This window comes from Sphaeramia orbicularis, chromosome 16 (genome assembly GCF_902148855.1).
Source record: "Sphaeramia orbicularis chromosome 16, fSphaOr1.1, whole genome shotgun sequence".
Taxonomy (NCBI): domain Eukaryota; kingdom Metazoa; phylum Chordata; class Actinopteri; order Kurtiformes; family Apogonidae; genus Sphaeramia; species Sphaeramia orbicularis.
Genome location: NC_043972.1, coordinates 29,026,130 through 29,044,331, shown reverse-complemented (window position 1 = coordinate 29,044,331; position 18,202 = coordinate 29,026,130). Strand labels below are relative to the sequence as shown.

Genomic DNA, 18,202 nt, shown 5'->3' with positions numbered 1-18,202 from the left:
GCTTCCACCTCACAGGTAGAAGATGCTGGATTCAGCTTCTAAGTTGAGGGTTCTAGGCAAACCAGAATGGGTCCTCTGGTTCCCCCCACCACTAAAAACATATATACACTGGTTAATTCTCCAGTCAGTGCCCTTAGCGAGGTATTGATGAAGTTTTGGAGTTGGTTCATGAGCGCCTTCAATGGAAATCCATTGCTCCTAATGTGCTAAGTCAGTGGTTCTCAATCTTTTCCTGTGGGCACCCCCTTTGGAGGACGAAAAATCTCCAGGCCCCCCTCAACCTCAACAACATTGTAACAGTGGTACAATTATAACTTTTATTGAAAGAAACATCAATATCATAACAATACTTTTTGTTCTTCCTTGAATGATTTTTTTGTTCAAATTAAAAAATAAAGCAGATTTTTGCTTGAACAATACAAATAAACTCAACAGGACTACTCCCTGAGACAATATTTTTCCTAATAAAAATAGGAAATGCGCAATTATCTTACAACTATGACAATAAAGTTACATTTGTTAGAACATTCAAATTTTGGTAGCAAAGATGAATATTTTGAAAATATCAGTGGCTGCAATGAGCCTGTTTCCATTGCACACCTCAGAACATTTAAGTGCAAACTATGCAAAAACACAAACATTACACAGTTTTCTTTTCCAGTCCAGTCCTTGTCCATTCTCCAAACCTAAACTCTTTGTCTAGTCTAGTGACAGATCACCATGGCAGTAGATTGGTTTGTTGTACATCTCTAAAGTGAATGCTCCAATGCTAAAACGTTAGTTCTATCTACTACATGTTCTAACCTGAAAAAAAAAACAAAAAACAGGAATGATACCATGGCCCCCCGGCAAGCCTTCACGCCCTTCCTAAGGGACCTGCTCCACTGCTTGAGAAACACTGTGCTAAGTGCTTATGTTAATTGCTAGGTGATGTGTGCATTAGGATGGATTAAATGCAGAGACTGAATTTTCCTACAGGGATAATAAAGTGAATTAACCTTTCACAAAAACTGACCTATAACCCAATTTTGGTCCTGACCCTGATTTAAGGAAAGGCAGCTGTTCAGAACTGTGTGGCCTTAGTGGAGTTATGCAGAGTTTAATGAAAATCAGTTCACTTGTATTTGTGTAATCCTTCTGATACACAAACAAAAATAAAATTCACCTGTGTGGGCACATCACCTCCTCAGAAGAGGTAAGTATATATATTATAAATTCAGTATATTAGATCAAAATGCTGGTTCTCAGAGTTAGTCACACCTAGCTGATAGTGTGACTCCTAAATGTTACTTTATATGATTTTCTGTATAATTTGAGGAGCTTGTGGCAAAATGATGCACAACAATACATCATAAAATAACCAACAATAATGAAAGCACCAGAGCTGTTTTGTTGTGGGCAGGCCTTGAAACCTTTTCAAGCTGTCTAGACACATTTTAGTGAGTGATTAAGTCCATTAGCAGGTGATGCGGACCTGCACACTGTCAGAAGTTCATCTAATTTTATCTTTATGACAGACTGCATTGTGACATTTGCCTGTGAGTTTTTCCTCATGTCTCCATGGTTCTCTTTAATTGAAATACATTGGACATTGCCTGACATATTTTAAATGCTAATTGGACCTGGGCTTAAATTCAGATTTGGGGAACTTTGAGGTCGCTCATTGTCATGTAATAATTATGGGCTCAGTCATGTATTTTATTAATGTCTGTTGGAGAATAAAGCATATATGTTTATTAATTAGCAAGTGCATTAAAATTGTAGCAAAGGTCACCTGCATTCACCTCCATGTGGGAGGCAGATGGGAAAAACATCTCCAAATTCTTGATGAGCATGTATAATTAATTATTACCCATTATTACTGTGAATGTAGTAGGAGAAATAAATCTATATTATGTTTCTCAGCTTCAGTCTGTTGTGCATTCATTGTTTTAACTCATCTGAAAACAGCTTATGACAGACATGTATAAATTAATATGCATAAACAGTGGTCCTTAAATTGTTTTTATTATGTCTTTTATCAGGTCGAGCCATCAAACATGTAAAGGAGTCCATTTTCACAGAGAAAGGCGGAGCCAGAAGAGGCATCCCTAAAGTTCTGGTCGTCCTCACTGATGGACGTTCACAAGACGATGTTAACAAAGTGTCCAAGGAGATGCAGATGGAGGGTGAGTGTTTTGTAGACCGACAAAGCCTGTGCCTGAATCAACAACAGAGCCTGAGGCAACAATAAATTATTTACTGCTGCTATTTTTATGTTTGTGTTGTTTATGTTTCTTCATCTTTGTGTTGCAGTTTCTGGGATTTGAAAATTTTATTGTATTTAATTTTTGCTTTATCTTTCAGTTTGGTTGCATAAATTGTTGTGTTTTTATTTTGAGGAATTGAATTGTAATTTGATTTTTATTTTGTTTTAGTATTTATAATTCATGACATCAAGTCTTATTAACAAGACTATTTCAGTTTTGTTCACAACAAACCATTATCACTGGTGGAAAATGAAAAAGAAAGTAATTTTTTTCAGTTCATGCTTTGCTTGTTGTAGTTGTAATTTAGTTTTTGTGTTTACAAGGTTGTCATTTGTATATTTATTTCATTCAAAGAAGCAATTTTTCACTGCTCATCTTGTTGCAGTCTTACTTTTCACTAATAGTCGTAAACCCTGCAGGTCTGTCACACTGACTGTTTCTATTAACCCATACAGACCCAAACATCCACTGGTGACCAAAGGCATCTATGAATCTAAAATATTTAATACCTGTTGATCCATTAATCCTATCAATACATGCAAATAATTGATGTAAAATGCAGTTTGTCATCTTTTCATGGTCATCAGATATGACTTATGTGGATGTTCAGAGGCTCCATAGTTACCATGGAAACACTGTCATCTCCTACAACATCGATTCATCAATAATACCCATGGAGTTTGATAAATGACAGTGGATGGACACACTTAGTTCGTGTTCAGTTAATGATAGATTTTACAGAAAAAAATCACATTTTCTTCAGGTTTCTCTGTTTCTTATATAACAACTTTCAACTTTAATCTGAATTTTTATGAACATCTACATGATCAGTAAATTAAATATAGGAAAATACTAAATTGTCACTGGACAAAAATCAATATATAGAGGAGAATATTGTAATAAATGATGATAAATCACTTAAGAAAGGTTAAATAGAGAGAAAAATTAATTTGGGATTTGGGAACTGCCCCAAAAGTAGCACTGGGTCTTTATGGGTTAAATAAGGTTATATCTTTAAAAAAATCCCTCTCTTCCCACTTCTTGGAAATGAAAGACCAAACTTTACAAATGTGTAATAATGTGATTTTCTAGGTTTTGTGAGAATCGAGCAAATTTTTCAGTCTCTAATCCTAATAAGTCTTCTTCTTTGAGGCTAATGTATCATGTCCAGACCCTTAAACACATCTCCATGTTGAACTCTGTTCTCAGGTTACATCATATTTGCCATTGGTTTCGCGGACGCCGACTACGGAGAGCTGGTGAACATCGCCAGCAAACCCAGCGACAGACATGTGTTCTTTGTGGACGATTTGGATGCAGTAAAGAAAATAGAAGAACAGCTCATTACCTTTGTGTGTGAAGCAGCCACTGCCAGTGAGTAACAAACCCACAAGCAGCACGAGAAAAACAAACACATGGAGCACTAAAAACAAACACATGGAGCACTAAAAAGAGAGAAGGTGGTGAATGAGGATTTGATAATGATTGTTTTGTGTCTTTCAGCTTGTCCGTCTGTTTTGATGAGTGGAAACACCCTGGCAGGTACGAATCAACAAAGCAACAGGTTCACCCAGTTTATTAAACATCCAAACATCCAAGCTGCTGATGCTCATACAGTATTTGTCATTACACTGATTTGGGAAAAGGAACAAGAGGATGTTGGTCCTGATCATGACGATGATGACTTCTTTCTTCAATCTGCAGGTTTCCGTATGATGGAGATGTTTGGCCTGGTAGAAAAGGAATACAGCACTATACCAGGAGTTTCTCTGGAGCCGGGTTCATTCAACAGCTTCCCCTGTTACCGTTTACACCGGGATGCTCTGGTGTCGCAGCCCACAAAGTGAGTAACTCTGTCCATTACAACAGGGATCAAATGTGATAACAGTTTGCAGATGTTGAGAAAACAGCAACATATTTAACCCCAAGTACATAACCCATAAAGACCTCATGTTACTTTTGTGGCAGTTCCACAATATTCTTTTTCTCTGTATTTAACTTTCTGAAGTTATTTATTACAATTTATATGACAAAATCCTCTATATTTTGTGTTTTTTCAGTAAACATCAGATATTTTTCTATATTTAATTTATTAATCATGTAGATGTTCATAAAAGCTGAGATGAAAGTTGAGGTTATTATATCAAAAACAGAGAAAACTGAAGAAAAAGTGACTTTTTCAGCAAAATCTCTCATTAACTGAACATAAACCCAGTGTGTCTGTCCACGGTCATTGATCCAACTCCATGGGTTTTACTGGTGAATCAATGTTGTAGAAGATGACAGTGTTTCTATGTTCACTATGGAGCCTCTGAACGTCCAAATGGGTCATATCTGATGGCCATGAAAAGATGCCAAACTGTATTTTACAGCAATTATTTACATGGATTGATAGGATTAGTGGATCAACAGGTATTAAACATTTTAGGTCAGTAGATGGTTTTGGTCATCAGTGACTGTTTGGGTCTTTATGGGCTAAGATTAGAAGATTATTTTCGATGTATAATAGATTACAGATTATATGTTACACTGTTGCAAATGTAGAAAGCACTGTATCTATTTTATCATTTGAAGACTTTTTGATGAGTTTTCTAACAAATAGCTTTACACAGACACCCTCACTTTGAAAAATGCTCATTGATTTGTCTATTTGCAGACGACCAATTACAGATCGCTCTCATACTGAACAGTTTTTGGGGAGTCTGACTGATGCCATGTATACATGCACCCTAGTATTTGGAAAAACAGATATTTTGTCCTGCATTTTCACCTTCCATCCACATGAAAACTCCAGTTTAGGTCGTTGAAAATAATGATTTCTGAAAGGTCTGGCCAAAGTGAAGATTATGGAAAACTCCATAATTGTACTTGTGTGTGTACAGGAGGATATGGAGTTTCCTTAATGTCACAGTATGCAACAAAAAATCAGCATTATATGTGTTTTACAGTGTTTTTATGTGGGTTTATATAGATGAAAACTTTCTACAAATGATCTGGTGTGTATGATGATATTATTGAAAAGGAGGAGGGGAAAATATCAATTTATATAAATACCCAGCTATGTGTACACATGGACTGATGGTTTAAAGGCAGAGGTGAAGTTCTGATTTGTAATATCAAACATTATAAATTGTAAATTTAATGGTTAATTAAAATTAATCTTTGAGCACATACTCTCAGATGAATTGTGGTTTTCTAGAAATAAAGATCCTCAAATACTAAATCATGCATAGTGATCTGATGATGCAAACCGAATGACTGTTTTATTGTACATGTGAGCATTTTACTTTCTATACATGTGGTGATTAATGTTCTTTAATTTGTTTAATTCTTAGTGACTGTGACAGATGACAATCAGATTCATAATTACTTAACATATAATCGGTTACTCCCCAAAACCACAGGATCCCTCAGTGTTTTTAATTTGAGTACCTATTATTAAATCCTTGTTACCACCGTCTAACCATGCAGGTTACTGTTTATCTGTGTTTATGCTAAGTGATTCTCTCCTTCATGTGGAGCATCTGCAGGACACAAACAACAGAGGACCTTCAGTCATCAGCCACACTGTTCAGAGATCTGTTTATCAGTCCTGCTAATAAACATGACTTTTTTACTAATAGCAGGAGAGCTTAAATAAAAGACAGCATGTCAATAGTTTTTCTTTCATGTTTGTTAGGAGTAAATTGTAGGATGTAGAGGTCAAATCTGACTGCCTCATGCATTTTATCTTGCATGGGCCACACACAGTACTTGCAAGAGGCTATGAATAATACATCATATCCTATTGTATTAAATATGTTTGAGTGTTAAAACAGTACTAAAGTCAGACTGTATTTCCATATTATCTGTAGCCATCAGTGACACAATTATCTGATAAAGTGGATGCACAAACCACTGAAAGGCTTCAACAGTTGAGTGAAGAGTTTTTCACATCAGTGACGAATGGTTGACAAAGATCAAATTGGTTGTATTGTGTCTGTTATGACTTAGCATGAAGTTGCTACCAGGCATTACAGCATTAAAAGACGCAGAAAGTCTGAAAATACAAGTGTTTTTGTTTAATGTTGAGTCCACTCTACAGTTCAGAAAGGCTGTGAGGCTGTTGTATCTTTCTGTGATGCTGTTTCCTGATTCATTCTGTCAAAACGATTTAACTTTTGCGTGAACTGTGATTGTTCAGTTCTTAAAAAATGACACTTTCAAGCTCAGTGAAAAGTTGAAGCTGAAACTGAAGCGCTCGAAGGCACAATAAAGGTTGAGCTCTGTGATCAACAAGAGGCAGGTGCTCAAAGGCAGGAGAGAGCACTGCAGGAGCATCAGATGAAAAGCAGCACTTTGAAAAAGACCCCTGGTGGATAAATGTCTTTAGGGCACGACTGAGCTTTATACATTTATGTGTACCAGGTATCTTCACCCTGAAGGTTTACCCTCTGACTACACCATCTCCATGATGCTCCGACTCCTCCCAGAGACACCACAGGAGCCCTTTGCACTATGGGAAATCCTCAATAAAGGCAACGACCCGTTAGTCGGACTCATCCTTGACAGTGAGTTTGAGTTATGTTTTACTTTCTTGTCATTGTGTCACCCACATCATGGCAGATGCATGTCAGATCCTGCAGTTCCAGATCCTTTAAGGAAACCGTGATGACACATAATGCAGCAAAGTTGAGACTGCTGAGAAATTACTATTTACACACATTTATATATATGCTCTTCTTGAATGGGATGGCTCAGTTATGCAGGGAAAAGTATCACTCTCCCTCCATATCTGTGTTTTATTCACACAGGATAAGCAAAGTGTGTTTTTTATTTGAAATATTATTCCCAAGTTCTGTTATCAAGGCTCACCACAGACAGATAACTGCTGAAAGACAGAAAATGTTCCTGTTACTGTACACTGTAATGCATGTCATCCATCCCATCATATTTTCAGATTCCTATCCTCTGAAGGACTTAAGTTTTCTCTTTCGGTGAATATCCATGCTATATCACAACATACCTCCCAAAACACTTTTAAAACTTTCATTTATCATCGCTAGTGCAGCCTACAACGTCTTTGACCAAGAAATAGACAGAATAAATGCACAGACGAAATAAAAAATGCAGATCCCACCAAATTTGAGACGTTGATTCACATGGTACCAATATAATGAAAGGACGTCTGACCTCTGTTTCATGTGATGAATCTTCACATGTGTTACAAATTACCAGGGGTCCACAAGTAATACTAGTAGTATGTGAATACGGCTTTAGACACATTTACGAAATCCATTCTGGAGCATAGTAGTGGTTAAAGTATTAACATATCATTAGTTTGCAGCAGAACCTTGCACTACTGCTGTTTCAGACTAATAATGAAACACTATGATTGTCAAATGTGTGGTGCTGAGTTTGGACTGTATGTATTCACAGGATTATGATATTTAATATCTGTTAAATCTGTCATTTGATACCTGTTGTCTCACATGTTTTTGTTAAAATAATCTAATCGATAACAAAAACTCAACTATGAATAGTAAACTTTTACATTCATTTCATTTAACTTTTTCATTTTCAGTTCATTGACCTTACCTTCTTTTTTGAGCTTTTCACTTGGACTTCTAGGTTTGTGGGATTTTTTTTCCCCCCTTAAGTTATTTTCCACTTATTTTATCACCTTCCAGGGACTTTCTCTTATCTAAGTCACATTCAGAGCTATCACGAATGGGACTATAGAGCATTCCCATGACTCTCTCCTCTGTGATGCCAGGTGTTCATGGGTTTGGCATCTTATAAAACGGAAACAGCTAAAAAAAAAAAGCAAAAGAGCTCATATCATCCTGAAGTACTAGTATGAAACAAATGGACAAAAATGAAAACTAAACACATTTTGAGCATACCTATATTTTATTTTAGTTGGTTTCATAAACAAAGAATAGACTTTCAGTTAGTGACACATATAGTTTTTAGCATTTCCTCAGTTTTTGTCAATGATAGTGGTATTTGGACCTCAAATATAAGTTAACAACATCCCATTGTGTTAACATTTAATGGTGTTAAAGACACCGCTGACTTGATAAAGTGAGATGGAGAATGTTCTTGAGCTGCTGTTGCCAACTGGTATGGAGAAGCTGGAGGTTTCTGGGTCATGGGTTGGTCTGATAAAATAATCTTAAATTATTTTCAGAATAGATTAATGGAAATCATGCAAGGCAAAATGTGTTCTGTTAGTATGGTGGTTGGTGCTAATCAAACCTGGTGGATACAAAAGAATATGAACACAGTTTGTTAGTATCACTGTAATTTGCACTAATATCTTTGTGACCAGACACTGACCCAGAATATTCACTCGTCTTTTTCTGTCTGTTCATTGACGATCTTTCTGTCCATGCAGACTCTGGAAAGACACTGACGTTCTTCAACTATGACTACAAAGGAGATTTCCAGACAATCACCTTTGAAGGAACTGAAATCAAAAGAATCTTCCATGGCAGCTTTCACAAGGTGAGACTAAAAAAGAAAAAGAAATGATCCAACTATTCCGGCTGTAGTTTCATGCAAAGATTTTGACTTTTAATCATTCTAATGTGGACAGATAAAATGCTGGTCATGTACTGTAAGGTTTTTGTTTTTTCCTTTTAATTCCTGGTGTTGTGTAATGTCATTTCTGTGCAGGTGGTCCATTAGAGTTAGAGCCATTTCAACACTATTGATCTTGACTCATAAATGTGTGTCCTCTGTTCAGAATGCCCATTACTGTTTTATCACACAACAGCACTAAAGTGAGAGGAGATTTTTGAGATGAAGTCATTTTCAATTAAATGTTCTCATACAATATTTAGACTTTGCTGGAGCCGGAGAGAACGAGGTGTTTTTCAGTACAGTTGCTAAGAAAGAGACAAAAATAAGGGCTGTCTTCTATAGTTTGGTATTTTTGAAGCCGTGGGGCCTGTGGAGTTAGTTTCAGAGGCTCTTGGGCTGGTTTTTTTTACTCTTGACCTGTCAACACTGCTGTGGTGGGTGTCTGTGTGCAGGTGATGATAGCCCTCGTCCCTCTTCTGTCCCTCCTCATACTCTCTTCTGTTTTCTCTGCTCCCATTTTACTTTATGTTTTTAGCAGTGGAGTGTTCTGAGTGGGTGTCATAATGCAGATTTCATCACCTTTAAGATCTCTCGACTTTGATGATAGATTTGTAGTGAACATTTGTCTTTATTTTTTTTACATATTTTAGACTTTATAATTCTCAAAAAATATCGCCATTAGCAGAGTGCACACCTCCACCAAGTCCACTTCTCATTCCGCTATATTCATAAACCACAAATTCTGACCACTATTTTCCTCCTTTTTGCCAGTTGGACCTTTCTTTTTGGCTCCTGTTGCCAGTCAGACACTGCATTTTACATTACATTGGAAGTTACTCCTTGGAATAATGTCAAAGAACTTTTACAAGACAAGAAATGAAAGCTTTTTTTTTTTCATTTGTAACAAAACTACTCCACAACAGCGCTTTTCCACACCATTTAGAATGAAAGTGGTTCTTACAAAGAACCACAGTTTCATCTTTTTCCTCTAATCTTACTGTCTATACTTGTTGCTACCATCAAAGAACTTATAATGACAAGAAATTAAAGCTGATTGTTGGTTCCAGCTACACTACCGCAATATTTTACGGAGAACTGCTGCTGGAAAAGCACCAGAATGTCACCTCTGCCCCTATACGCTTTGGTTACTACTTTACAGTCCGATAAGTTAGACACCGTTAGTACCATTTGATAACAACATATTATGCTGAGTTTCACAGATTAAAACCTAGTGACCTGTCCATAGATAGAAGATGGACAGTACTGTGAATGCAACTGATTTGATGTGACACATTTAGACAAAAGTGCTGATTGCCTTTCAATGCTAATAATCAAGGGTTAGAGTAGAGCATACCTTGAACCATGAAGTTACACTGCAAATTTGAAGTGACAGTTTTAACATCTGAGTTAAAATCAACACTCACCTGGTGTTTATATGGGAACCACTCCAGAGGTGTTAAATTCAATACGATGGTAGTTAATATTTAACCCTTTAATAGTGCAAAGCTGTACACAGAGACTTGTATTACAGGCTAAGGGCATTATTATTGTTACAGTCTATAAAATGTTTTATAGTGATTCTTTAGAGTTTCAAGAGTCTGTAAAATTTGCTTTAAACTGCAGGAGTCTGTGAGATAAGTTTTGACGATGCTGTAACCATGATGTTAGACATAAAACTTGTTCATCCGTCTAAACATGTCCTGAGTGGGTGAGGCCAAGAAACAAAGCCACTGGTTGGGAATAAATTAGGGGTGTAACGGTGCACTCATTTGTACTAAACCGTTTCAGTTCGGGGCCTTCAATACAATACAGAGGTGTACTGAACGAATACATGAAGAATGCAAACACTCACTTTAAGTTTCCACACAAACCTTGAGGCAGAATGCACACATTATGAGCAGGGTGGCCGCAAGTGGAACCCATGTGCAGTATTTGATATCCCAGACAGACATCTAAGTGGTATACGCACCATACACATGCTGAACGTGAACTAGCATGGCAGCTCAGAGCAGTGTCACAGGTACAAAGCCAGAGTGGGAAGACCCTCCATCTTCTGTAAGGTCTCTGATTTGGGATCATTTTGGATTCCCTGTCAGTTATGTCAATGGAGAGAGACAAGTCAACAAAACAAGAGTGGTGTGTCAGCACTTTTTCATGAAGATCAGTTATCGGTTAAGTTTTTTTAAATGAAATTGGTGTCCTTCACTGTACCGAAAACGTATTGAAAATGTATCGAACTGAAGTCTCCAGTACCGAAAACGTATTGTTACACCCCTAGAACAAATTGATAGTCTGATGTGTTCTTTTTTCTCTAACTTGTCATGTAGCAGCCTGGTCTTTCTATTGACCACTGGAGCTCCAAAATGACATTCAGGATAGCATGAGGGTTTTCTTGCCTTCTGTATCACATTTTTACATCACAAAAAGTAGTGTTGCTCATACAGTGAATTTAGCCTTTTAGCAAAAGTGAGTTGACTCAGTAGCTCTACATGAAAACAGTGTTAAGTTCCCTATTGTTCCCCATTAAGTTCCCCTATCCCTATTGTGGATAGGGGAGGCACAGTATTCTTTGAGCATCACCTCACATGTAAATGTAAGGATTGTCATCAGCCCTGCAGAGTACTTAACCTGACATCCTCCATAACAATCCCCCTCTTGAGATTGTTCCCATGACATCAAACAGATTGTGTTAAAAGCCAGTTTGGAATTGGCTCCTCTTCATCGCTGCAGGAGTGTAAAAACAGCACCCAAATCAGCACTCGTCAGTTCAACTCTACAAAATAACACAGGATTTGCTTTACAAGCTTGGAGAAGTTTGCATGATTTTCCCAGTTAAAATCCAATTACAGTGGGCATTCCAGTTCAAGTTTCCTAACTTTTCCCCCAATCTCATTGTACATTCAGTATAATGACAATAAAGGGCATTCTGTTCTATTTAAATTCTGATTTCTCAGTTCAAATTGAACATACGTTAATTGTTATGTTGCCTTGGGGCTCTCCAGTGTTAAATTAAAAACAATTCCAGCATCTGCACCTTTATATGATTTATATGGTTCTGTCCAAAGCATAAGGAGTTTGTCCGTGTCCCATGCCCTACTCTTCTGCCAAGTTTCATAAAAACCAATGTAGTATTTTTTATGTAATCCTGCGACAGGGAGTGGACAGGGACAGGAGTGATCATGTAACCTTTTTGGTGGAGATTATAACTGTATCCCAACAAGTGTGCATGACATGAACATTTAATATTTTTATCATTATGTAGTCTATTTTTTCCATAAAATTGAAAGCAGCTAGAATAAAAACATCACTTTCTAAAGAGGAAGCTTTTATTCATTTGTAACCTCAGAGGGGACCACCAGACGCAATATTGATTTGTTCTCCAATTAAAGTCTCAGACAAAAACATTCCTCTTTTCCCTCATTCACTGGGAGTCTCTCCAAATATTTTTATGTAAATGATGTTGTCAGATTATTCAGGCTGAATGGAAATGGCAAAATTTGATGACATTCCCACAGTTAAATATCATTTTTGGCTCCCTTCAAAGAAGAAAGTGTTTTGTAAAAAAAAAAGAAAAAGAGAGAGAGAGAAAAGGAGAATGGTGGCATAAATGATGATGTCTATGCTAAATAAATAACAGAGCCTGAGTCAAATGTGCTGTTATTGACTAATTTTACGTTGAAGAAATCTTTAGCACTAAATAACAACTGGCTGAGTAGTATTTCTTTTATCTTCATTATCTGTTCTGTGAAATGGTCTGAAGCTGCATTCACATCAATAAGGACGGTAAAAATAAATATAAATATCTGGGTAACGCTTGACTGAAACTTAATTTAAAGGAGTTATATGTAATATTGATATTCCAAACTCTCAACAGCAGGAGGGAATTGTGTATCAGAACACACTTAGGACTGCCAAAACCAACAATGAATCAATACTATGTATCCACAGACTGTATCACCTATTGAATAAAATATAAAGCTCATTGTTTACACACACATCTGTATTATGGGATCATCAGGTTTTCTTCTTCAAACAAAAATTCATAGCTATTTTTACAATCAGTCAAAATAACAGTGTGTCTCATGTGCTGCATCAGCTGATAGTTTACATACTTAGCTCTGTTAGCTTAGCTCTGTTTTTAGACAGAAAACAGCCACATTTATTCCACAAATCCCCTCTGTTTTCTGTATATTTTGTGTTGTCAGTATCTGCTCTAAAGATCTGTTTGGAATTGTCTAAGCAAGGTCAGAGCTGTCACAGTTTTGTCTGAACCGTGGATCAACAAACAGCAACTTAGCAAAGATAAAACATCACATTTTAACTTTATACCTTCAAAAGCCTCTTAATCAAACTCACCAAGGAAGAAACGCTGTGATTTCATCATCAAACTCCATTCTTTTCAATTGGAGCTGTGTCTAGTGATGAAAACAGTGCTTCTGGCTTTTATTACTTTAGTTCCTTTATTCCTGTTGTTTCTTAGTGGTTTTCATCCCTTGTGGTCACCTTCTGACACTTTGGTCAAAGGCCCCAAAGTGTTTTCATCACCATTAGAGACCGACTGAGCGACTCACTACTCCCTCTAGTGGTCACATAAATCTGCTGGACCTTTGGCATGAAAAAATTCAGTTCTTATCTATAAAATCCAGTACATTGGTGACGTAACTTGAGAAGTCTTTTCTCTAAACACTGTAATGATAAATTAGCAGAAATACTACATATTGCCCTTTAAAGACATTTTTCTGTTTTCTAGCCTTTTCAGTGGGTCTCTGTGGATTTCTGTTGCCCACCAACTCTGAGTCTGTCCTGTTCTTTCTTCAATTCACTTCTCAAAATGTCACAGAGAAGCTGCCCATCATTCTCGGTGCCTTTTGTTTCCTCTATTGTCTTCTGTCTTTCTGCTGGAGAACATGACAATGTTCCGAGAGTGAACAGATGCAGAAAACTGTCTGGCCAAAGGAAGTGTATGTCTCCGTTTAGACAAGATGACAAGTGAATAAGAGGAGTGTCTGCAAGTTTGTGTATGTGTGCATGTGTGTGTGCGTGTGTGTGTTTGTTATAAAGGGATTACCATATGAAGACACCTCATGTGAAAGCAGGAATACCCAGCAGGATCTGTCACTGCTCAGTGAAGCACACACACACACACACACACACAAACTGAGAAATACACAGAAAACAGAAACAGGGGAAGGACGAGAGAGCAAAGGATAAAACACACATGACAGCAAGTTTCAGATGGAAACAGAGGGAGAGAAGTACTGACATTTGGACAGAGAGAAGGGAAGAGTTATCTACAGCACAGCTCATATACACTCTCTGGAAGTACATAAACACTGGTTTTCGCCACCCAAAATGATTAAATACCTCCCATTAAAAAAGTGAGCAAGCTCTTAAAGCTGTCTTTATGTGCTGTTAAAATTTAGATGTTTATTTTGCTTTTTGGAAGTTCCGAGCTTAAAACTGCTACTATAGCTCTATTGAATAGACCCGGGGACTTCATGTGATTTAGAAATTAACCTGTTTTCCATGCTGTGTGTTCATATGGAGTGGGAAAAGGCTGTTCTCTCTAATTTACAGACATTATCTCCCAGATCTGATGTCAGGGCATACTAAGACCTAATAGAATAGAATAGAATAGAATAGAATAGAATAGAATAGAATAGAATAGAATAGAATAGAATACCTATATTGTAATTGCACAACTACACAATGAAATATAGTAAATATCCCTCCAGTCGTACTCAGTTTAAGAAAAATAAAGGATAAAAACATGAATGTATAAAAAGATAAAACACATGCATATAATCACACATATACATACATAAATACATAAATACATGTACATACACATTTTTCACACATACTTAAACACATGGTTTACCCATGAAGACCCAAACACCCACCAGCGACCAATCCATCTACTGATTTAAACTGTTTAATACCTGTTGATCCACTAATCCTATCAATACATGTAAATAATTGGTGTAAAATACAGTTATTCATTTTTTCATGGTCATCAGATATGACCCATTCAAAGACTCCGTAGTTACCGTGGAAACACCATCATCTTCCACAACATTGATTCACCAGTAAAACCCATGGAGGTGGATCAATAGCAGTGGATGGAGACACTGGGTTTATGTTCAGTTAATGAGAGATTTTGCTGAAAATGTCGCTTTTTCCTCAGTTTTCTCTGTTTTTGATATAACAACCCCCAACTTTAATCTGAGTTTTAATGAGCATCTACATGATCACTGAATTAGATAGAGGAAAATAGCTGATTTTCACAGACAAATCACAGAACAAAATAAATGGTGATAAATTGTTTAAAAAAGGTTAGAAAGAAAAAAACTATTTTGGTACTGCCACATATGTAGCACTGAGTGTTTATGGGTTAAACAGTATAAACTGAAAACAATGTTCACACCATACATTGTCATAAATGTCACTCGTCCTGTAAAGATTTCACTTCTTGAATCTGCATCAAAAATTGTGTCAGAAGTTTCATTCATAATTGACAGCACAGTGTCTGTCATTCTCAAACATGAAAAGCAGAATGAAGGCAGGGACAAAAGAAAAAAAAAATCACAGATTTGCATAGGACTAAAATGATTACAGGACCTCTGTTTGGTGAAATGAGGTAGGTAATTTGCAGTGGAATTTTTATTTATTTATTTTTCACAAATTACAGACATTAATCACACATTTGTGGAAGGACTACTCTTCCCTCAGGTCGAAAGGAAAGACTGGTCTCATGTGAATAGGTCTTAACTCACTACATCTATCAAAGCAAGCTTTAACTTCCACAGATTATCATTTAACTTATACATAATTATTGTAAAGAAAGAACAATTAATAACAAAGATAGAAAAGTAGTAACCAGCATTAGATCCAGTTGTGTCTCCTCTCTGTGTTTGTAAAAAGAATAGGTTGTGTTATTAAGTGGATAATTTAATCTGTTTGACTCTGTTTTCCTAGAATATTAATACTGAAATGTAAATGTGTGTGTCCCTAACACACTGTTTAAAATCTATTTAATCTGTTTGAATTAAATTAGAGGCTTTTATTTCCTTATGTTAGGTACAGGAGAGCACTGAGTTAAGTGCATAAAGTGCCATCAGGTTTAAACATAATGACTCGTTTAGACACAGATCGCAGCTGCAAATTAGACTAGTAGTGACCTGCATTGTGGTGTATGTGTTAAAGTCTGAAATCGTGTTTTTCATAGACTTTGGAAGTTATTTCATTAGCTCTGATTTGTCTGTCAACACTGCAGATGTTTCTTGTTGTTTAAAACATACGGTGCTCTCATCAAAATTGTTTCCATAAATATCATAGACATAGATATGGTGTTAAAAATCCACATGTAGCAGCTGCCAAGTCAGTCATTAAATACTAACGGTGTTTCCAGCTGTAATGAGACTTTTTGTATTTGTCTTTTTTCCCGTATGACAGTACATCTGTATTTGAGGTGTGGTTGTTTTTGCATATAGGATCAGACATACTCAGGTTGTTGATTATGAGTTAGTGTGAGTTTACTTAAAGTTAAGTCAACATTTTGTGGCTGAAATATTGCTGATTCAATGTCCTATAGCCATTAATATACACTAGCACGTTGACCTGTGGGGAACCTCAGGTTTTAGATGTGGTAGCTTTTATGCGAGGGAGAGCTGACTTATGGGAAAAGATGTGAGTCTATATTATATAAGTACCGACATAAAAATTGTTTGGTAAATCATTCTTTAAAATATAAATGACAATTAATATATTGAAACCGATATCTGGGGACTGAAGTTAGTAATTGTGTCGTTTCTGTTTTTAACTTCATTTCCCATCATGCAGTATGGTACTGTGCTTCTTGTCAGCCGTCATGGGTATAGCAATGTGATGGGCTCTATGCACAGCCCCACTACTTCCTGAACTTCAGGTGGGTCCTTTATTTCTTCTCTTTCATTATTGGGCACACTGATTAATCCATGTGTGTCTGCTACTTGTTGGGACAACTGATTGATTAGGCACACCTGGATTAATCAGTGTGTCCAATAATGAAAGACAGGAAATAAAGGACCCACCTGAAGTTCAGGAAATAGTGGGGTTGTGTATAGAGTCCATTGCAAGGCTATTGTATTTCAAAATTACTAATATCTCCCAAAATATTGGTCCGACGAGCTTGCGTTTTTGCTAGTCTCTCCCTTGACCAAAAATACATAACTATACCAAACTGCAACAGTCCACTTCCCTTTGATAATACAATATTTTTTGGACTATTCATACATTATTCTCCTGTACACAAGGTACCCAATCTTCCTTTTCCACAAATCAGACATAACTGCAGTGGTCAAAACTGTGACGTTTCATTACATATTCACAAAATAACAAAACACTCAGCCTTCTCTTTCAAGCTTGGTGAATAAATCTGCAAGAAAACAATGCAACACCAGTTTGTCTGAATCATCCAACCAAAAGAAATCAGCATAAATGGAGGGCATTTTAGCAGTACATCTGTTATACCCCCGTAAAACAAGAAATGAAACTCACATTCAATTTCACCAAGATCGCTTAAGTCCATCCTCCTCTGGAGTGACATAAAACCTGTCGGCCTCTATTTCCAACAGTAATGTTCCTGAACCAAACTTCACACAAAGGGATCTTTGTCTTTGGTTGAAATTATGCTTCACACTTTCTGCACTCTAGCTGTTCTTTATGAAACAATAAACTGTAATTTGTGTTTGTAACAACAGACCATTTTTCTTCAGATATGAGAAACATTTACAAAGAAGGCAATATCGTACAAATACACACACACACACACACACAAACAAACATATACACATGATAATATGCAACAATTTTAACTGCAGGTCAGAAACATCAGAGAAAGCGCATAGGCTGATAGGCTCATCTGTTTTAACCCACATTATCTCACACACAATGTTTAAAAACTGCCATAACAATGTGAGTGTGTGAGAGCATCAGTTTTCCAATTCCATCATTGTATCTGGGATAGCACATCGTTTATGTTTAGTTAATACCAAGAGGTGACACATATGTCCTCTCCTCACGAATCCTCCCCCCAGTTTCTCAAACCTGTTTCCCTCTCTTCACGTTGAATCTTCTGCAACTCTTCTTTCATACTTATGAATGTTTCAAGTGTTGGAGTAAATGTGTGCCTTTCATTTAACAAGCTTTCACAAACAAACATTTACCACTGTGTGATAAATAAGCCTTGAGAATAAAACGATTCAAGAAAATGTACACTTTGTACATGTTAGCATAAAAACTATTATTCCCACAGTTCCTGGTGATTTAGCTTTGTTTTGACATTTCTATTCTGAGATAACATTAGTACAATTGCTCACTGTTGCCATCAAAGTGCAGTTGTTTTT

At 36.6% G+C, this 18,202-nt stretch overlaps 1 protein-coding gene across 2 annotated transcripts in view; it reads left to right on the top strand.

Annotated features, from left to right (window-relative positions):
- The window catches only part of col14a1a (collagen, type XIV, alpha 1a), a 204,882-nt gene that overhangs the window by 122,172 nt on the left and 64,508 nt on the right, over positions 1–18,202 (top strand). For both annotated transcript variants that reach the window (XM_030157539.1, XM_030157538.1), the window contains exons 28-33: positions 2,025–2,168; positions 3,459–3,623; positions 3,753–3,791; positions 3,954–4,092; positions 6,657–6,799; positions 8,629–8,738. In XM_030157539.1, the coding sequence (XP_030013399.1) occupies positions 2,025–2,168; positions 3,459–3,623; positions 3,753–3,791; positions 3,954–4,092; positions 6,657–6,799; positions 8,629–8,738 (740 nt within the window). The remainder of the gene's footprint in view (positions 1–2,024; positions 2,169–3,458; positions 3,624–3,752; positions 3,792–3,953; positions 4,093–6,656; positions 6,800–8,628; positions 8,739–18,202) is intronic.